The sequence below is a fragment of the Sinohyriopsis cumingii genome, chromosome 6 (assembly GCF_028554795.1).
Source record: "Sinohyriopsis cumingii isolate HCF-2022 chromosome 6, ASM2855479v2, whole genome shotgun sequence".
In the NCBI taxonomy this organism is placed as follows: Eukaryota; Metazoa; Mollusca; class Bivalvia; order Unionida; family Unionidae; genus Sinohyriopsis; species Sinohyriopsis cumingii.
This window is the reverse complement of record NC_142966.1, coordinates 28,135,260-28,150,559: the sequence shown is the minus strand read 5'-3', so window position 1 is coordinate 28,150,559 and position 15,300 is coordinate 28,135,260. Positions and strand designations below refer to the sequence as shown.

Genomic DNA, 15,300 nt, shown 5'->3' with positions numbered 1-15,300 from the left:
CAAGCTTTGCTTCTTCACTCTGAGACAACCTGGCTCTTGACATCTAAGTGACGTCGATTGATCAACTCTAAGTGAAATAAGTGGGACACGATGTTTTTTGGATGAGCTATATCCACTTCTGTGACAGCCTTACTCGTTGGAGCAGGTGGGAAATATATATTATGGTTTCCTATTTTCGAAACAGGGATAAGTTTAAAATTTAATATAAATCGCTTACCATCGATTCCAATTTTCATATTTGCGATGCGTGTGTGATCTTTGTTCTCCCGTAAATTGAAATTACATCAGCGTATCCCAGGACGCTTATGTTCTCTATTCGGAAGATTGCATTTCTTTTGACAAGTGACAAGCGTTTCTAGCAACCAAGGCAAGGTTAAGTGAACGAATAATAAGTTTTCGCAGCACATGAGACAATAAGTGATTCTCGTGCAATTAAGTAGTTTTTTCACATTTAAATAAAATTCTAACAGAACTTTTGATTTGATTCTAGATATTTTTAATATGTAGAATATTTGAGAAATCACACTGGTCAATCCGTCTCCCCATCTCTGATCAGGGCATCAAAACCACGAAATATCCAGCGAAACTCTCGAGCTGTAGAAGTGGGTGACTGGAAGGTAATTTAACTCTGTATAAATTTTCACCGTGGTTTGGGCAAATCATCATTTTATTGTAAAATGACATCAAATTTCAAGAGCAACCTTTGAGTGTCACCGAACACATAAGTGAAGTACACAGTGGACGAATTATTCCTTAAATTAGTAAAATATAACATGTAACGTGGCTTGCATAAGTTAGTATAGTTCGACTATGTAGAATAACAATCGAATAACAAAACAATTCGATTCCGGCAAAGTTGACTGTTCCGTGCTTGTAAGTGTTGAAGAGAGAATCAAAATGACAACGCATGGAAAATACAAATGCGACATGTACAAGAGGTCTACTCTAGATTCATCAGTAGGAAGGACTCAAGAATCATTCGTGTACTTAACTTGAAACTGTGAGAGTAACCTTGTTTTGTTTTTAAAACAAAAATTGCATGTCGCACACCATGTCATGTAGGCTAATATATGGAAAAATATCTTCTCCGTTGAGAACGAGTAGAGTCAGAATATGTGAAAGCCAGTCGAATAACGCAAAAAGACACGTTTGCTGGATTAGAGGGAAGGATCGGAACACAAACAATGATTCAATGAGTTCGGAAATGACCAATCGAACATACCGTATCGCATTGAAACCAGGTATAATGTACTTTTGAGAGAGTGACGTATGTAAGGTGATATTGCTTGCATTTAAAACATGCACAATGGAGAGAATTTTAGGATACCTCTATGCTACATTAATGTAATGTGGATGATATTTCTTTGGATATTGTAGTTTTGGAAATTGCACACTGCTAACTAAAATGACTGCTCTCTTGTGCTAATAACATCAGCCTGAATTATAGTCTGACTCTACATCCCCGTTTGTTTGTAAACCCCCCCCCCCAATCGATTTCAAAAATGAGGAAGTTTAAGGTGATAAAAAGTGCACAGAACTAAGTCAATTGAATCATTGATTTATAATTTCTAAATTGACTGAGACCAGAATGGCATAATTCTGGCATCCCTTGCACCATTTCATGCTTAACGGACTTTCCATACTAACACGGCGCCATAATGCGTACAATATAGGCTATTTTATTTCCATCAGACTAAATAATGAAGTAGTTCATCCTGTTCGGTAACTGCTGAATAACTGCGTAAACTACATAACGTTGAGAATTTGGAATTATATCCATCTGCATATATGAACATAGAAATTAAACCTCTTGTTAAATCCACATGAAAAGCAAATTTGTAGTTGTCATTATTTTCCTTTGCTTGAATAGACATTATAAATATCGGAAGCAGACGACTTATGTATTTACATCTGTAGTCGTAACACACCCCTTTTCTGAAAATGGATTTGTCCAGAAACTGGAAACGGATTTGAGCATGTCCGTCTATTACACTGAAAACTTCCGTTAAGCATGAGACGCGCATAAAATGAGGCGTTAGGGCCACTCTACTCAGAGTCAGGTTGGAAACTATAAATCAATGAATGAATTGACTAAGTTCCTTGCACTTTTTATCACAGTAAATTTTCCATTATTTAAAAAGGTAGGGGGTACAAACAAACGGTTTGTATTATCAAAGTAAACTATCCGCAGCAGCTATTAAAATAGGGGAAATGAATTTTGCCAGACTAGGCAATACGAACTTCTGAAAGTGCAATGAATGAAATACCAAAAAGTAAAAAAAAAAGTTATTGGCTCTTTTTTTATATATAAAATTTATCTATGAAGTTCAGGAAATGAAAATGACCAAGTGGAGCTAGCATATTTTTGAAAGATGCATATCTGGAGTAAGGCCAAGCTGTATACTCTATAACCCATATTACACCAATCAATCCTACACCAAAATAAAGACAATTAAAGGTTCTTTTGAAGTATACCAAATACATACAAGGTCTCTTTTAAAATAGCCAGTATAACCAGTGAGGAAAGTCGGGGAATTTCTTTTTTTTAAAATTCTAATGCGAAATACGATACTATAGTCAAAAGAGCGCCACCTATATGCTTTACGGAGAAAACTGGAAGAATTCTTCATGAATATAAAAGTAAAACAAATTCTACACTAAATATTAAACTTTAATAAAATTTATAAATAAGGTGTAAACGATATATTTGATTTATATATGGTTTATATATTTTTTAAAATTTATTTATTATATTATAAATTCGTTTCGCTGCATAATGTAATGTTTACATTCCGAATAACAAGATGAGACAGAATACCCGTGTCATCACCGATTAAAAAGTTGCTGGTTTTACGTTGACAAATAATTTCATCTGTAACAAAGGCCATAAATGTATGCCTTTTATGTCATTTCAGTATTATTCCTGTAAATGTATTAATTTGAAAAGTTGTTTAATTATGTGGCCTTATAGCTTCAAAAGGCAGTCATAATACTACGAAAAATTGGTACAACATGAAATACCGTTTCTGTTTTTTATATACAGGTGGACATTGATATTACAGCAAGGGTTAATCCTTTCGGTCACGAATGTCATCATATTTTGTTTGATAAAATGTCAGACTTCAGTGGTAGTACATAGACTTTAAAAGGTGTGTGGGTGTGCAATCGGATTAAAATCGGATCTCCACTGCCTACGTTGAGATCTGATTTTAATCAGATTGTGTGGTAGTGGTATTGTCAGATAAAACGCACAATACGTAAAAATTGAAAAGTTAGACATTATTATCTTTTAAAAGTTTTCATATAAATTGGGCCTTGCATACAATGTATGTGTCAAACAGTCGTGCAATGGTGGCTGACATATTGGCCTTTTTCTCGAGCCATATTTCAAAATATATTTTTATGTGAATGAACCCATCCAATGAGAAATAACTTAACTCTTGCAAGAACCCACATGACTGACTTGTCCACTGGGAAAAAACCAAACTTGCAAACAGGTTTTATTTGTATTAGGATTAATAATTGTAAAACCTGTCAGCAACTATTTATAGATCCTGTTCACTATGCACCCTTAATGCCTTAAAATAGAATGTTATACCCATGTACAAAAATTAACTATCAAATATTTTGACTATTGATGATCGTTACAATTTATAGTCAGATGAAAACTACACATAGACATGATTATGCACCAAGAGTTAAAAAATATATAGCTATCCATGAGCAACCCATACAGATCATTCTAAGCATTGCGGGGCCCCGAGTGGCCGAGTGGTCTAAAGCGCTCTCCGTTACGGATCACTACCATCTCACCTCTGTCTGCGCTGGTTCGAGTCTCGGATTCAGCCAATGTGGGTATGTGAGAAAGCTTGCCAGTAGCTTCTCGAGGGTCGGTGGTTCTTTCCGGGGTTTTCCCGGGTTCTTCCTCCACCATTAATACTGGCCGCCATGTATAGCCTATCGTGTGCTGAAAAATGGCGTTAAACCCCACAACAACAACAACTAAGCATTGCAGATGCTTTTTCCGATTCTGTATCATTAAAATGCTTGACTGATACCCAGTTCAATCTGCATCAAAGAGAACCATAAATGTTAAGTTTCTTTTATTTCACGTCCAATTGATCATGTTTAAGAGAGGTGATCATAAACTATCAATGAGGAAAGAAGGATATGTGCTTAACTTGGGCTAAATAAAAAGTCAGAAAAGGATTTGTAATAAATTATGACAGAGTTCCATAAATTATGCAGTACAGAGAAATACAGTATGGAGCAGGGGCCTCAAACATGCAGCCCATGGGCCACATGCGGCCTGCCAAGCTGTATCCTTTGGCCCGCAAAATTATTGGAGTTACGAGGTGTCATGAGAGATGACAAAGGTGGTATGGTCCTTGGGCCATTGGAAATACCCTCATGAGGCCGTCAGGGTGGTTTGAGTTTGAAACCCCTGGAATAGAGCATGGAATAGAGATGTAATCAGTACGGGTGAAACAGTACACATCGATTATGATACACAGCATATGAAATGATGCATTATCAATAGACTTACCAGATTTGATGGTGTTTTCATCTAGAGGAGGTATGTTAGTGGTGGAGTGGTGCTATTTTAAATGTGTTGCCCTATTGGTTGCATTTCTAGTAAGCAGATTACAGACAGACAAAGACTTACCATCTGTTCATATGCCATTCACATTCTTTACAAGGTATAAACGCTACAGCAGTTCCAATCCGAAACCACAGTTCAACACTGGCTCCCCCTCCATGATGTCAATAGCTTCTCTTATTTTCCATCTCAGGGTATTGTTCTCTCTACCAAGTACTCTGATGTTTTTCCAAGAAATAGTATGTCCTGATTCTCTGAAGTGTTCACCAACTGCTGTCAAGGATTTTCTGTTGGTGTACAAGTGTTCTTGAACTCTTGTTTCAAAGCTACCAGCAGCTTCCCTAATGTAGACATTTTTGCAGTTATCACACTGTAGTTTATAGATGACTGAGCACTTCCTACTCAAAGGAGTTGGGTCTTCGAGGTGTACCAAGATGGCGTGGATAGTGTTTTATGGTTTGAGGTCTACATTAGCTCCATACTTTTACAAGATTTTTTTGGTGATCTTTCTGAGACACCACTAGTGTATGGTAAAGGGATAGTTACATCTTTATATTGTTTCTCCTTCAGATGTTCCTCCCTTCTCCATTCTTTTCCAGTAAACACAAACTTCCAGTCTTTTGTAACTGTTGACCCTCAAAGCTTTCTTAATATGATCACTCTGCAACACCTGGTCTTTCTCAATGCTGACAATGTTGTTCACCCAATGCAGCAAAGATCTCACCAAGGATTTTTTGTGTTCTTGATGGTGATTGGAGTTGAAGTTCAGATACTGGTTTGTATGAATTTGCGGTAAATGGGAGCTTTTGTTCCTCCATCATCTAAAATGTGAACACAAGTATCTGAAAAGGATTACTTCCATTTTTCTTCAACTTCATAAGTGAACTAGATATTTGTATCAGTGGAAATGAGGTAAATGTAAACTCATCAATATTGTATTCCTAAAAATCCACACCAAACATTAGAATGATAGGCTGCAGTGGAAATGGCATTGTGTTCAAAATCTTTCATATATGAATTTGCTACAATGGGAGACACTGGTGAGCCCATTGCTGCCCCAAATTTCTGTCGATAAAATTCTCCCTGATAGACAAAATAAGTAATACTCAGGACCCATTTCAACAGAGTATTTGTTCTAACACCAAAGTAGTGTGTTTGTTCCACTCTGTATCTTTCAAGAGTCTATTTGGGATGACTAACAAGGCCGTTGTCAACAGGTACGTTGGTAAAATGTGTGCTCACATCATAGGATACTAATATTTTCCCACGAGTGACTTCCAAATCTTTGATTTTCTGGACAAATTCCAGTTTTTTACATGGGCTATACCATGGCCAACTAAAAGACCAAACACTTCCGCTAGTTATTTTGATTCTGGATAGGTAAAGGATCTCACCCGTGAAATGATAGGGTGCAAAAGGGGTTGTTTATCTTATCTACCTTGGGGAGTCCATAAAACTCCTTATTAGTGGGAAAATCTGGTTGGACAGATCTTTATTGATCTTCTTATCTTTCTTTCGTGTCTTTAGAGTATCAATTAACTTACTTTTTTTATTTACTAGTGGGATCTTTTTTTAACTTCACATTGTCTATCCTATTCATAACTATAATTGCTCTATAATTATTCACTGGAAGTATCAGGATTGAGTTATCTCTTTCATGGTAGCTGATATTTTGGGGGGTTTTTTTTGGTTTCTCTGAGATAGCTAAGTTGTCACAACTTTTTAACTACAGAAAGATATATATTTCTTAATTTCATTGAGTATAAAACTACTTCCAAACAGACAACCTTTTAGGTGTCTAAGATTTTCATTCAACATTGTAGGCCGTATGAGGCGGCTCAGTTTTCTCTTGGTCACCACACCTTTGTGTTGCATTGTGTAAATTTGTTTAAAACATCACCAGTATCATGTCTTCACTTAAATTTGGAAGTTACTTTGGTGGTTTATTAAAGAAAGAAGAAACGGTGTAATTTCAGTGTGTAAATGAAAACTTATTTAGGAGTTGAGTGGAGATGGCTAACAACCCGATTCTTCACATCGTACTTCCTGAAGATGCAGATAACTGCCCTGGCCAAACAGTTGTTTTCTGCCAGTGAAAGAAAAATTGATGACACCACCCACCCCCTTATATAAATTAACAAGGTGACTAATACTCATGCTGTTTGCAGTGTCCTCTTGCTGATTCATGCTTTTGTTTGGTTTTTATCCCATTGGCATGTTAAGTTACTGATTATATTTACCAGCATGTTAAGTCACTGATTATATTTACCAGCATGTTAAGTCACTGATTATATTTACCAGCATAAAAGGAAACATTACAAACTTGCTCCCCACATACTACTTGTATTTACAGATCATTTTATAATTGCTTTTGCACAAAGTTTCTCTGTTGCTTTGTATTTAAATTTACCTAGTTTGGATACCAATACTTCCATTGTGTCATGCAGTGAATACTCCACAGTTCTATTTGGTGGTTATTGTTCAGCCGTAGACTTGAATAAATCAAACAAGCCATCAGAAATAGACAGGACATATTTCTCTGCATGACCCACTGGACATAAAGTATTTAAATTCGATGCAACTAGACAAGATGCAAAGCAACAGAGAAACTTAATGTAATAATGTTATAACATAATCAGTACAGTACTTAAATATGTAATAATGTTATAAAATAATCAGTAAAGTACTTAAATCATATAAAGGGAACAAATCTGGAATGTCATCTTTACACTGATATATTTTATTTCAATCCACATGAGTTAGCAGTCGTGTGTTCCTTAATTTGTAGAAGACAAGTTTTTTTCTTTCTTTCTGACAGAAATTAATGCATGTTCCTGCTACATCTCTCTCAGATCAGTTCTCTGTTTAAAGAATGAAAAGGCATATGACTAGTAATTATTCATTTCTGCTGAAGATCAAAGTAACTTGTATTGAGTAAGTATCATTTTGTATCGATTTTTCACCATGTATCAACATGGAAAAAGTATCAATACATTGACAGATCGATTACTTGTTTCACCCCTAGTAATAAGATAAGCTAATGGATGCTTGTGGATACAAAGAACCTAAAGGTTGCTTATTTATCTTTTTTCTCTTAATGTGGAATTATGCATTTTCCCATACTTCTTTTTTAAAACTTTTATAGAGTTTTTCATGAGCTAGTAATTCATATCAATCAAAGAACAATGAACTGAAATGGATCAGAACCAACAAACCTCTTGATTCAACAGGATAGTTTTTCCTTAATAAGAGGGTGGATACTTTATTGACACCTGGGAATAGAATTAAATGGGAGTTTACACTAGAATTAAATGGGAGTTTACCTACCTTTCCGTGGCATTTTCAGATATTTTAGCTGTGTCGCAGGGATTTCCAGGCTCTTGACATATTACCTTAGTGGACATGATTTGTACAATGCACAACATGTATTTATTTATTTATTTGTGAAGCAAGAAATCATACTGATGCAATTTGTTACCTCTTATTTTGTCTTTATAAATAATGATGAAAGTGAAAAGTCTGAGTTGTAGTGCAGTTGAGTGTAGTTAAGTGACATGCTTGGACTCCAGATATAATACTCTCACCAGTACATATATACACTACATGCAGCTCCACATAATTGGAGTCTACCTGGCCAGTTATGGATTTTATCTTGTATATTCACTTTTATTCCTAAAGGACTTAGCAGGTGGTAACCCATAGGGTCATTATTAGAATTTAAGACCAGATCATGGTGTAGCATTGGCCTGGTTCCAGCAGTAACACCGGGATAATACACAGTGTAACTTTGCCCAAGCTCCATTAGTGACACCTGCATATTACACAGTGTAGTAGAGCCTGGATTTACTTTCAAGTCCTAGATATTACACACATTAACTTTGGCCTGGCTTGACTAGTAACACAGTAACACGTAGATATTACACATTGTAGTGGGGGAAAAATACACATAGCTTAAATGCCAACCATTACAATTTTGGGGGGCCCCGAGTGGCCGAGTGGTCTAAAGCGCTCTCCGTTACGGATCACTGCCATCTCACCTCTGTCTGCATCGGTTCGAGTCTAGGATTCAGCCAGTGTTGGTATGTGAGAAAGCTTGCCAGTAGCTTCTTGTGGGTCGGTGGTTCTTTCCGGGGTTTTGCCGGGTTCTTCCTCCACCATTAATACTGGCCGCCATGTATAGCCTATCGTGTGCTGAAAAATGGTGTTAAACCCTAAAACAACAACAACAACAACAACAATTTTGGCATAATCATGACACTTTTTATCACCTAATTACATCTTATATTATCTGTGTATTGATTAAGATATTTTGGTACATGAAAAGAAAAATAAAGCAACAAGAGGTTGTGTTTGTTATTTTTATTATCCTCTCTTTCATCCCACACATTATAAAAAATTGAGAATATTCTAAAAGAGGTAATTGATGCATAAAAATAGAATAAGAGCATGGGGACATTTGTCTCTCTTAAACTGACATGTACTTTCCTTATTTTCTGTTTATAGCAGCTGTATATAACACATTTCCAAGATAACAAATGGGTTACTTCAATTTGAAAACTTCTTAAAAATTCATAATGTAATTGGTAATATGTCTAGGTAGTGGACCAGTCTGTACTTAAAATATGGTGCAAGCTGTTAAGTGAAACATGCATTATCAATGTGGCTCATAGATGTTTTATAATTGAAAAATATTAGAGTGATCTTTTTAAACTTTTAAACATGTTAGATCAGAAACAGGAGAAATCAACAGCACTTTAAAATTTAAAAAGAAGAATATAATATTGATGTAATAAAGCACTCCGATTGAGCACATCCTGCTGATTGCTGAATTTGTGGACTTGACGATGCTACAGCGAAAGTTAGACTTGTAGACTAGTTAAAGTGGATGTTGTATATAAAAAATTTGTGAATGTATTTTGTATTTATATTCTGGTACTAATCCACATGGATTTTGCCCATGTGAGACAAGAATTTTAACCAGCTGCAGATAAAAGCTAGTAGCAAAAAAAGGTTTTATGTAAATATGACATGTTGTGTATGTATGTATGTATGTATGTACGCACATATGTATGTATGTACATACATACGTATGTATGTCAGACTTTTCTGCCACTTATATGAGAAATAATTATTATTATGACTCTCAGATGGTTGGCATTATGTCATAGTGTACCTTGGGCCAGCTACCACCATTAACATCAGGATATTACACAATGTAGATAGGGCTTGCTAACACCTGAGGTACACCTGGATATTACTCAGTGTAGGTTGGACCTGCCTTCCCCACTTTCACCTGGATAATACATAGTGTAGCTTGGGCCTGATTCCACATGTAACACCTGGATATTACTCAGTTTGACCTTGGCCTGGCTGCACCTGTAACACCTGGATTTTGTCGTGAAGCTTGGGTCTGACTCTACCATTAACACCTGGTTATTATATGACGTAGTGAAGTAAAACCACACATAACAGGGTAGTTTGGGTCTGATTCCATATGTAAGACCTGGATATTATGCAATGTATTTTGAACCTGTTTATACAAGTAACACCTTGATATTGCTTGGCTAAGCTTGGGCTTGACCTGGATATTACACAGTGAAGCTAGGCCTAGTTGAACCATTAACACTTGGATATTATCTGGCTGAGCAAGGGCCTTGCTCCACCTGTAGGATCAGGATACAACAGATAAATTTGTGACAAACCTTGAGAAAAACTGGAAATTTCATAGATTTGTGTGATTGGTTCTAATTTGGAAACTTTGAATATATTTAGGTGGTTTAGTCCAAGATGGATCTATACCTGAGCATCAATACAAGTAACATGTCCACACTGCAGACATCATCAGAAGTAATCACAACTGCCAGTCCATGCAGTGATACCACTCCAGTCTACGTGGGCTACATAGCTGCTGGTGTTGCCGTCCTCTTCTATGGCAGCAACTTTGCCCCAGTCAAGAAGTTTGAGACTGGAGATGGTAAGTACAAAGAAAAGTTTTTGACTTACATGTACTTTGAGATAGTGCCTGGGTCTGACATTGTGGGAAGAAGTTAGATTAGCTAGGTGACAAAATTTACATACATTCACTTTAAGAAATAGCAGATTTGTGATTATCTTATAAATCAAATGGAACCCTTTAGGATCTTGTGAATACTAACAAATTCCTTTGTATGCCATCCTTATTTTCCCACATTATTATTTCTGTTTTAAGTTTTCTTTTGTTGCCTGTATTGACACCTTGAGTTCATTATTGTCTATATTGTGTTCAAAGTTTTAATCAATATAATGTTTACAGTCATGAATTGGTAGAAGATTAAACTTCAAAATGCAAAAAAGTAGTTCACATTTTAACATCATAGTTTTACATATATATGCTACATTTTCTTGCCTTAAACTAATCATTTCAGGACTTCATGATCTGATATAAAAAAAACTGTTACTTTAGCAAAACTATGGATTATTTTAGCATGCATTGTGTCTAGATTTGTGTTGCATTCATCAGTTCTGATTTATGATTAAAGTCAGACTGGTGCTTATCAATCAATGCTTTATGTATCAAGCATCCATTAAGTATTGATTACAGAGCATGTTCAGCTACTTAACATAGCAATATGTCAAATCAATGTGCTGATAATTTCTTTTGATACTGCAAGCGTGCTCAGTTAAACCAATAAAATTATTTCATGAGATGAGAATTGAACAAAACTCATTATGGCAATTCAGTCTTCAAAAGCAAAAAGCTCAGTCATGAACAGAAAAGGATGAACCTTGGTCATGTGCAATAAAAAAATATTAAACTCTTGCATAAAAGTACAAGTACTTTTAATGACAACTTGCATCGTGTAAAGAAACTTGCATTTTGTGACTGAGTGTTAAGTTTGAGTCATGCCACTATTTTTGTGTATGTCATTACAGGAATTTAACCTAAGATTTTTTATGTGCGAAAGTAATGCATCACATGATCATTCACCAAACCTCATTAGGTTTTGATAAAATGTGATAAGTGTACCACAGAAATGTTGTCACTAGCCTGTTGTGGGAGGGTGCTGCACTATGCCATCTTCAGATATCACCCTTCCCCCGAATGAGATCTTACCATGCTTAAAATTCCCTGACAGGCAACCAACACCAAGTTCAAACTGGCAGTGTTTATTCTAGAAATGGAAAAAGTGGGCCATTTGGCCACAACGAGGTAACAAGGTAGGTTCATTAACTTGGTTCTGGTTTCCTTTCTTGCTTTTACTTTTTAATCCCTTGATAAAGTTTGTTCATATTAGAATGAATCATTTTTTAAAAAGAACTGATGCAGTATTTTCATATCTACATGTACTATGTAAATACCAATCTATCCCTATTTTTATGGACATTAAGAAGACATATCCATAATTTCGCAGATGTATCAGGATAAGTCTTTTGCATCCATCACTCTGTGGCTTAGTGGTTTGAGCGTCCGTCTCAGATATGGGGAGATCGCAGATTCACAGCTTCGAACCCTAGCTGAGTCATACAAAAGACTTATAAACATAGCAATAGCAGCTGCGTCGCTTGGCACTCAACATTAAGAGGTTAGTGTTAGGACTGGTCAGCCTTGTGTCAGGATAATTTGACTGGTTGGGACATCATTCTACTTGTCTACAGCATCATGCCCCAGTGTTAGACATGACTATAAATTGCCACACTGTAGATATGGTAGCGATATGACTGAAAAATTGTTAAAGCTACATTAAAAATCCAATCACACACACACATACCAGTATCAGGCTGTAGTGATTGAGAAAGAGTGATCTTACACTTTGTTATCTGAATCAGTCTGATGTGATTGAGACAGAGTGACCATTCTGTCTGTGTTCTGTATCAGTCTGTAGTGATTGTGACAGAGTCTTTGTTCTCTTTGTGTCCTGAATCAATCTATATTGATTGAGGTGGAATGATCATACTCTTTGTGACCTGAGTAAATCAGTAGTGATTGAGATAGAGTGATCACTGTCTGTGACCTGAATCAATCTTTTGTGATTGAAGCTGAGTGGTCATTCTGTTTGTGACCTGAATCAGTCTAAAGTGATTGAGACAGAGTCATTGTTCTCTTTGTGACCTGATTCAGTCTGCTGTTATTGAGACAGAATGATCTTACATTTTGTGACCTGAATCAATATATAGTGATTGAGACAGATTTGTCATTCTCTTTTTGACCTAAATCGATCTACAGTGATTGAGGCAAAGTGATTATACTTGGAATGTTATTTTAAGAGGATGAGTAAATAAAGGTTTCGATCCAGGGGACGAAGGTCTTCTACCTTGTAACCTGAACTCCATTTACATTAACTTGGGGGCAGTAATTACTTTTGGTATAATGGTTCATTAGGCTGAGAAGGTCACAACCAAGAATTCAAATCCTGAATATGTGTGTGCATGTGTGTGTGTGTTTGCAAAGTTTGGTTACGATCCAGAGTTTTACAAAGTTTCACTTGCAGGCACTTCTTTCATCTGCTTCAGGTTCAGTCTTGGCAGTACAAACTGCCCAAAACCAGACTTTTTCAGCTCGTAAAATGCAAACTGAAATTCTCTATTAGTGTAGCTGGTGATTTTTTACTTTAAAGTCAGAGTTGATTCACAAAATATCCAAAATTCTGTATTTTATGCCATACATATACTGATATGGAAATCTACGTACTGTACCTTAATTTACCTTTCTCGATATGAAAATTGAAGAAAATCTGCTATATTCTCGTATTTTCATGATCGCCTAAAAGATTTGGTACACCTGTTTGCTTTCTAAAACTGGCCATTAATTTTTCACTGGGTGCATAGATTCACATTTAAACCCTGTGGTAGTTCTAGTGAGGAGCTAGATACAGCTGTAGCATCGGGTACATATGGAATGCCTAAATGAAACTGATTCATGCAAACATACTCTGTAATTCTTCATGAAATTAGGTATGATTCCTGTGACTCTCTTTTCTTTAAAAGTGCATCTTATGCAAAATATGAAACTGGAGTGAAACCTTAATCTTTGCTTGAATAGACAAAATCTTTCAGTAACATTATTCTTATCTGTCCACAGGTATGTTTTTCCAGTGGGTTCTTTGCAGTGCTATCTGGATATCAGGACTTGTAGTTCATCTAATTAGAGGCTCACCCACGTTTTACCCCATCATTATGGTGGGCGGTGTAATCTGGGAAACAGGTAATGTTACTTGTATCATTAATATGGAGAGAGAAATACAATGAATGTTTCCATTGTGGACAGATGTACCTATATAGAGGATGAGTATGAAACTAGAATAAAGAATATGAAGAACAAAATTTCCTGGAGGTGTTTACTAAGACAGTTGTCACTGTAATGAAAACCATTATATGATTCCCATCAATGGCGTTTGGGGGTGGCAACTTAGTCAACTTCATAACGCCAAATCACGAAAGTTGATCTAGTCTAACATAATCAGTGTTTGCAGTAGCATACCAGTCGAGATACCGATACTCTGGACCCGCGTGGTCATGGTCAGCCCTAGGCCTCACTTACACTGCCTCTGATGATTCCACTTTTTTAGCTACTCACATGACAAGGGTGATGCAATGACAATTATCTTGGACTCAAATTTTTGTTTATTTCTTTATGCAAAATTAGGTTACTTAAATTTAATTTGCCTAATGGTAGTGTTTAGTTTTCTGGGTATGATGTTCTTGGGAATTGTCATCTCCAGTTACTGGTTATAGTCCTCATAAGTTTATTTTTCTCATGTATGGTATTTAGTTATTAATCCAACAAGGAACCATTCCCATTAAAATTTTATGTTGTCATGACTGACATCGTTAGCAGATAAAAAATTAAGTTATCTTATATTGTTTTTCTTTTGTATATTGAGTTTTGATCCAACTGAAAACAGTGTCATAATATACTTTCAGGTCAGAGTCATTTTGATTTCATTCATTTTATGATTATGAGTGAAAAGAATTACCCTGATCAGCTTTCACTTTCTTTTTTACAGCAGATCAGTCATTTATTCTGTGTATGATTCTAATTGAGCAGTGTAGAGCCTGATTCATTGGCACATTTTGTAACTGCAAATCTGAGTCATTATGATTCATTCTGTGTGAAGTGTGCAGGGTAGACCCTGATCCACTGGCACACTTTGTAAGTGCAGATCAGATTCATTGTGATTCATTCTGTGAATGATTCAAATTTTGCATGGTAGACCCTGATCCACTGGCACATATTGTAACTGCAGATCAGAGTCATTATGGTTCATTCTTTGTGATTCTGAGTGTATATGGTAGACCCTGATCAACTGGCACATATTGTAACCACAGATCAGAGTCCTTGTGGTTCATTCTGTGTGTGATTCTTTGTGAACAATGCAGACTCATATCTGCATGCACATTTTATTGCAGATGATTAGCTTCTGCACATTGATGTCATTGTATAATTGCTACTGTGATACATTGTCCTCAGATTTGGTGTGATGATAATTCTTACAAAAATATAGATTGGCAACACAATAAGGATTTGAGATATTCCTCCATGTCCCAAATAAATTTTCAATTCAAAGTAGTATATATGTTATTTATGTGTCTGCATATGTCTGTATGTATATATATATATATGTGTGAGTGTGTTTGTGTTATGGCACCTCAGTACAATAGTGGCTATATTGTGCCAATGAAGGAACAGTAAGACAAATGAAGAATTGCAGAAAAAGTTAGGA

The 15,300-nt window shown here is 36.0% G+C and overlaps 1 protein-coding gene across 2 annotated transcripts in view; it reads left to right on the top strand.

Annotated features, from left to right (window-relative positions):
* The first annotated feature begins 2,793 nt into the window (after window positions 1–2,793).
* Window positions 2,794–15,300, top strand: part of LOC149796554 (transmembrane protein 144-like) — a 52,795-nt gene continuing 40,288 nt past the window's right edge. Inside the window, exons 1-4 of one of the 2 annotated variants that reach the window (XM_089961253.1) lie at window positions 2,794–2,892; window positions 7,419–7,534; window positions 10,373–10,574; window positions 13,659–13,781. In XM_089961253.1, the coding sequence (XP_089817379.1) occupies window positions 10,388–10,574; window positions 13,659–13,781 (310 nt within the window). In that variant the 5' untranslated portion in view covers window positions 2,794–2,892; window positions 7,419–7,534; window positions 10,373–10,387. The remainder of the gene's footprint in view (window positions 2,893–7,418; window positions 7,535–10,372; window positions 10,575–13,658; window positions 13,782–15,300) is intronic. The other variant, XM_089961252.1, reaches the window with a different exon arrangement.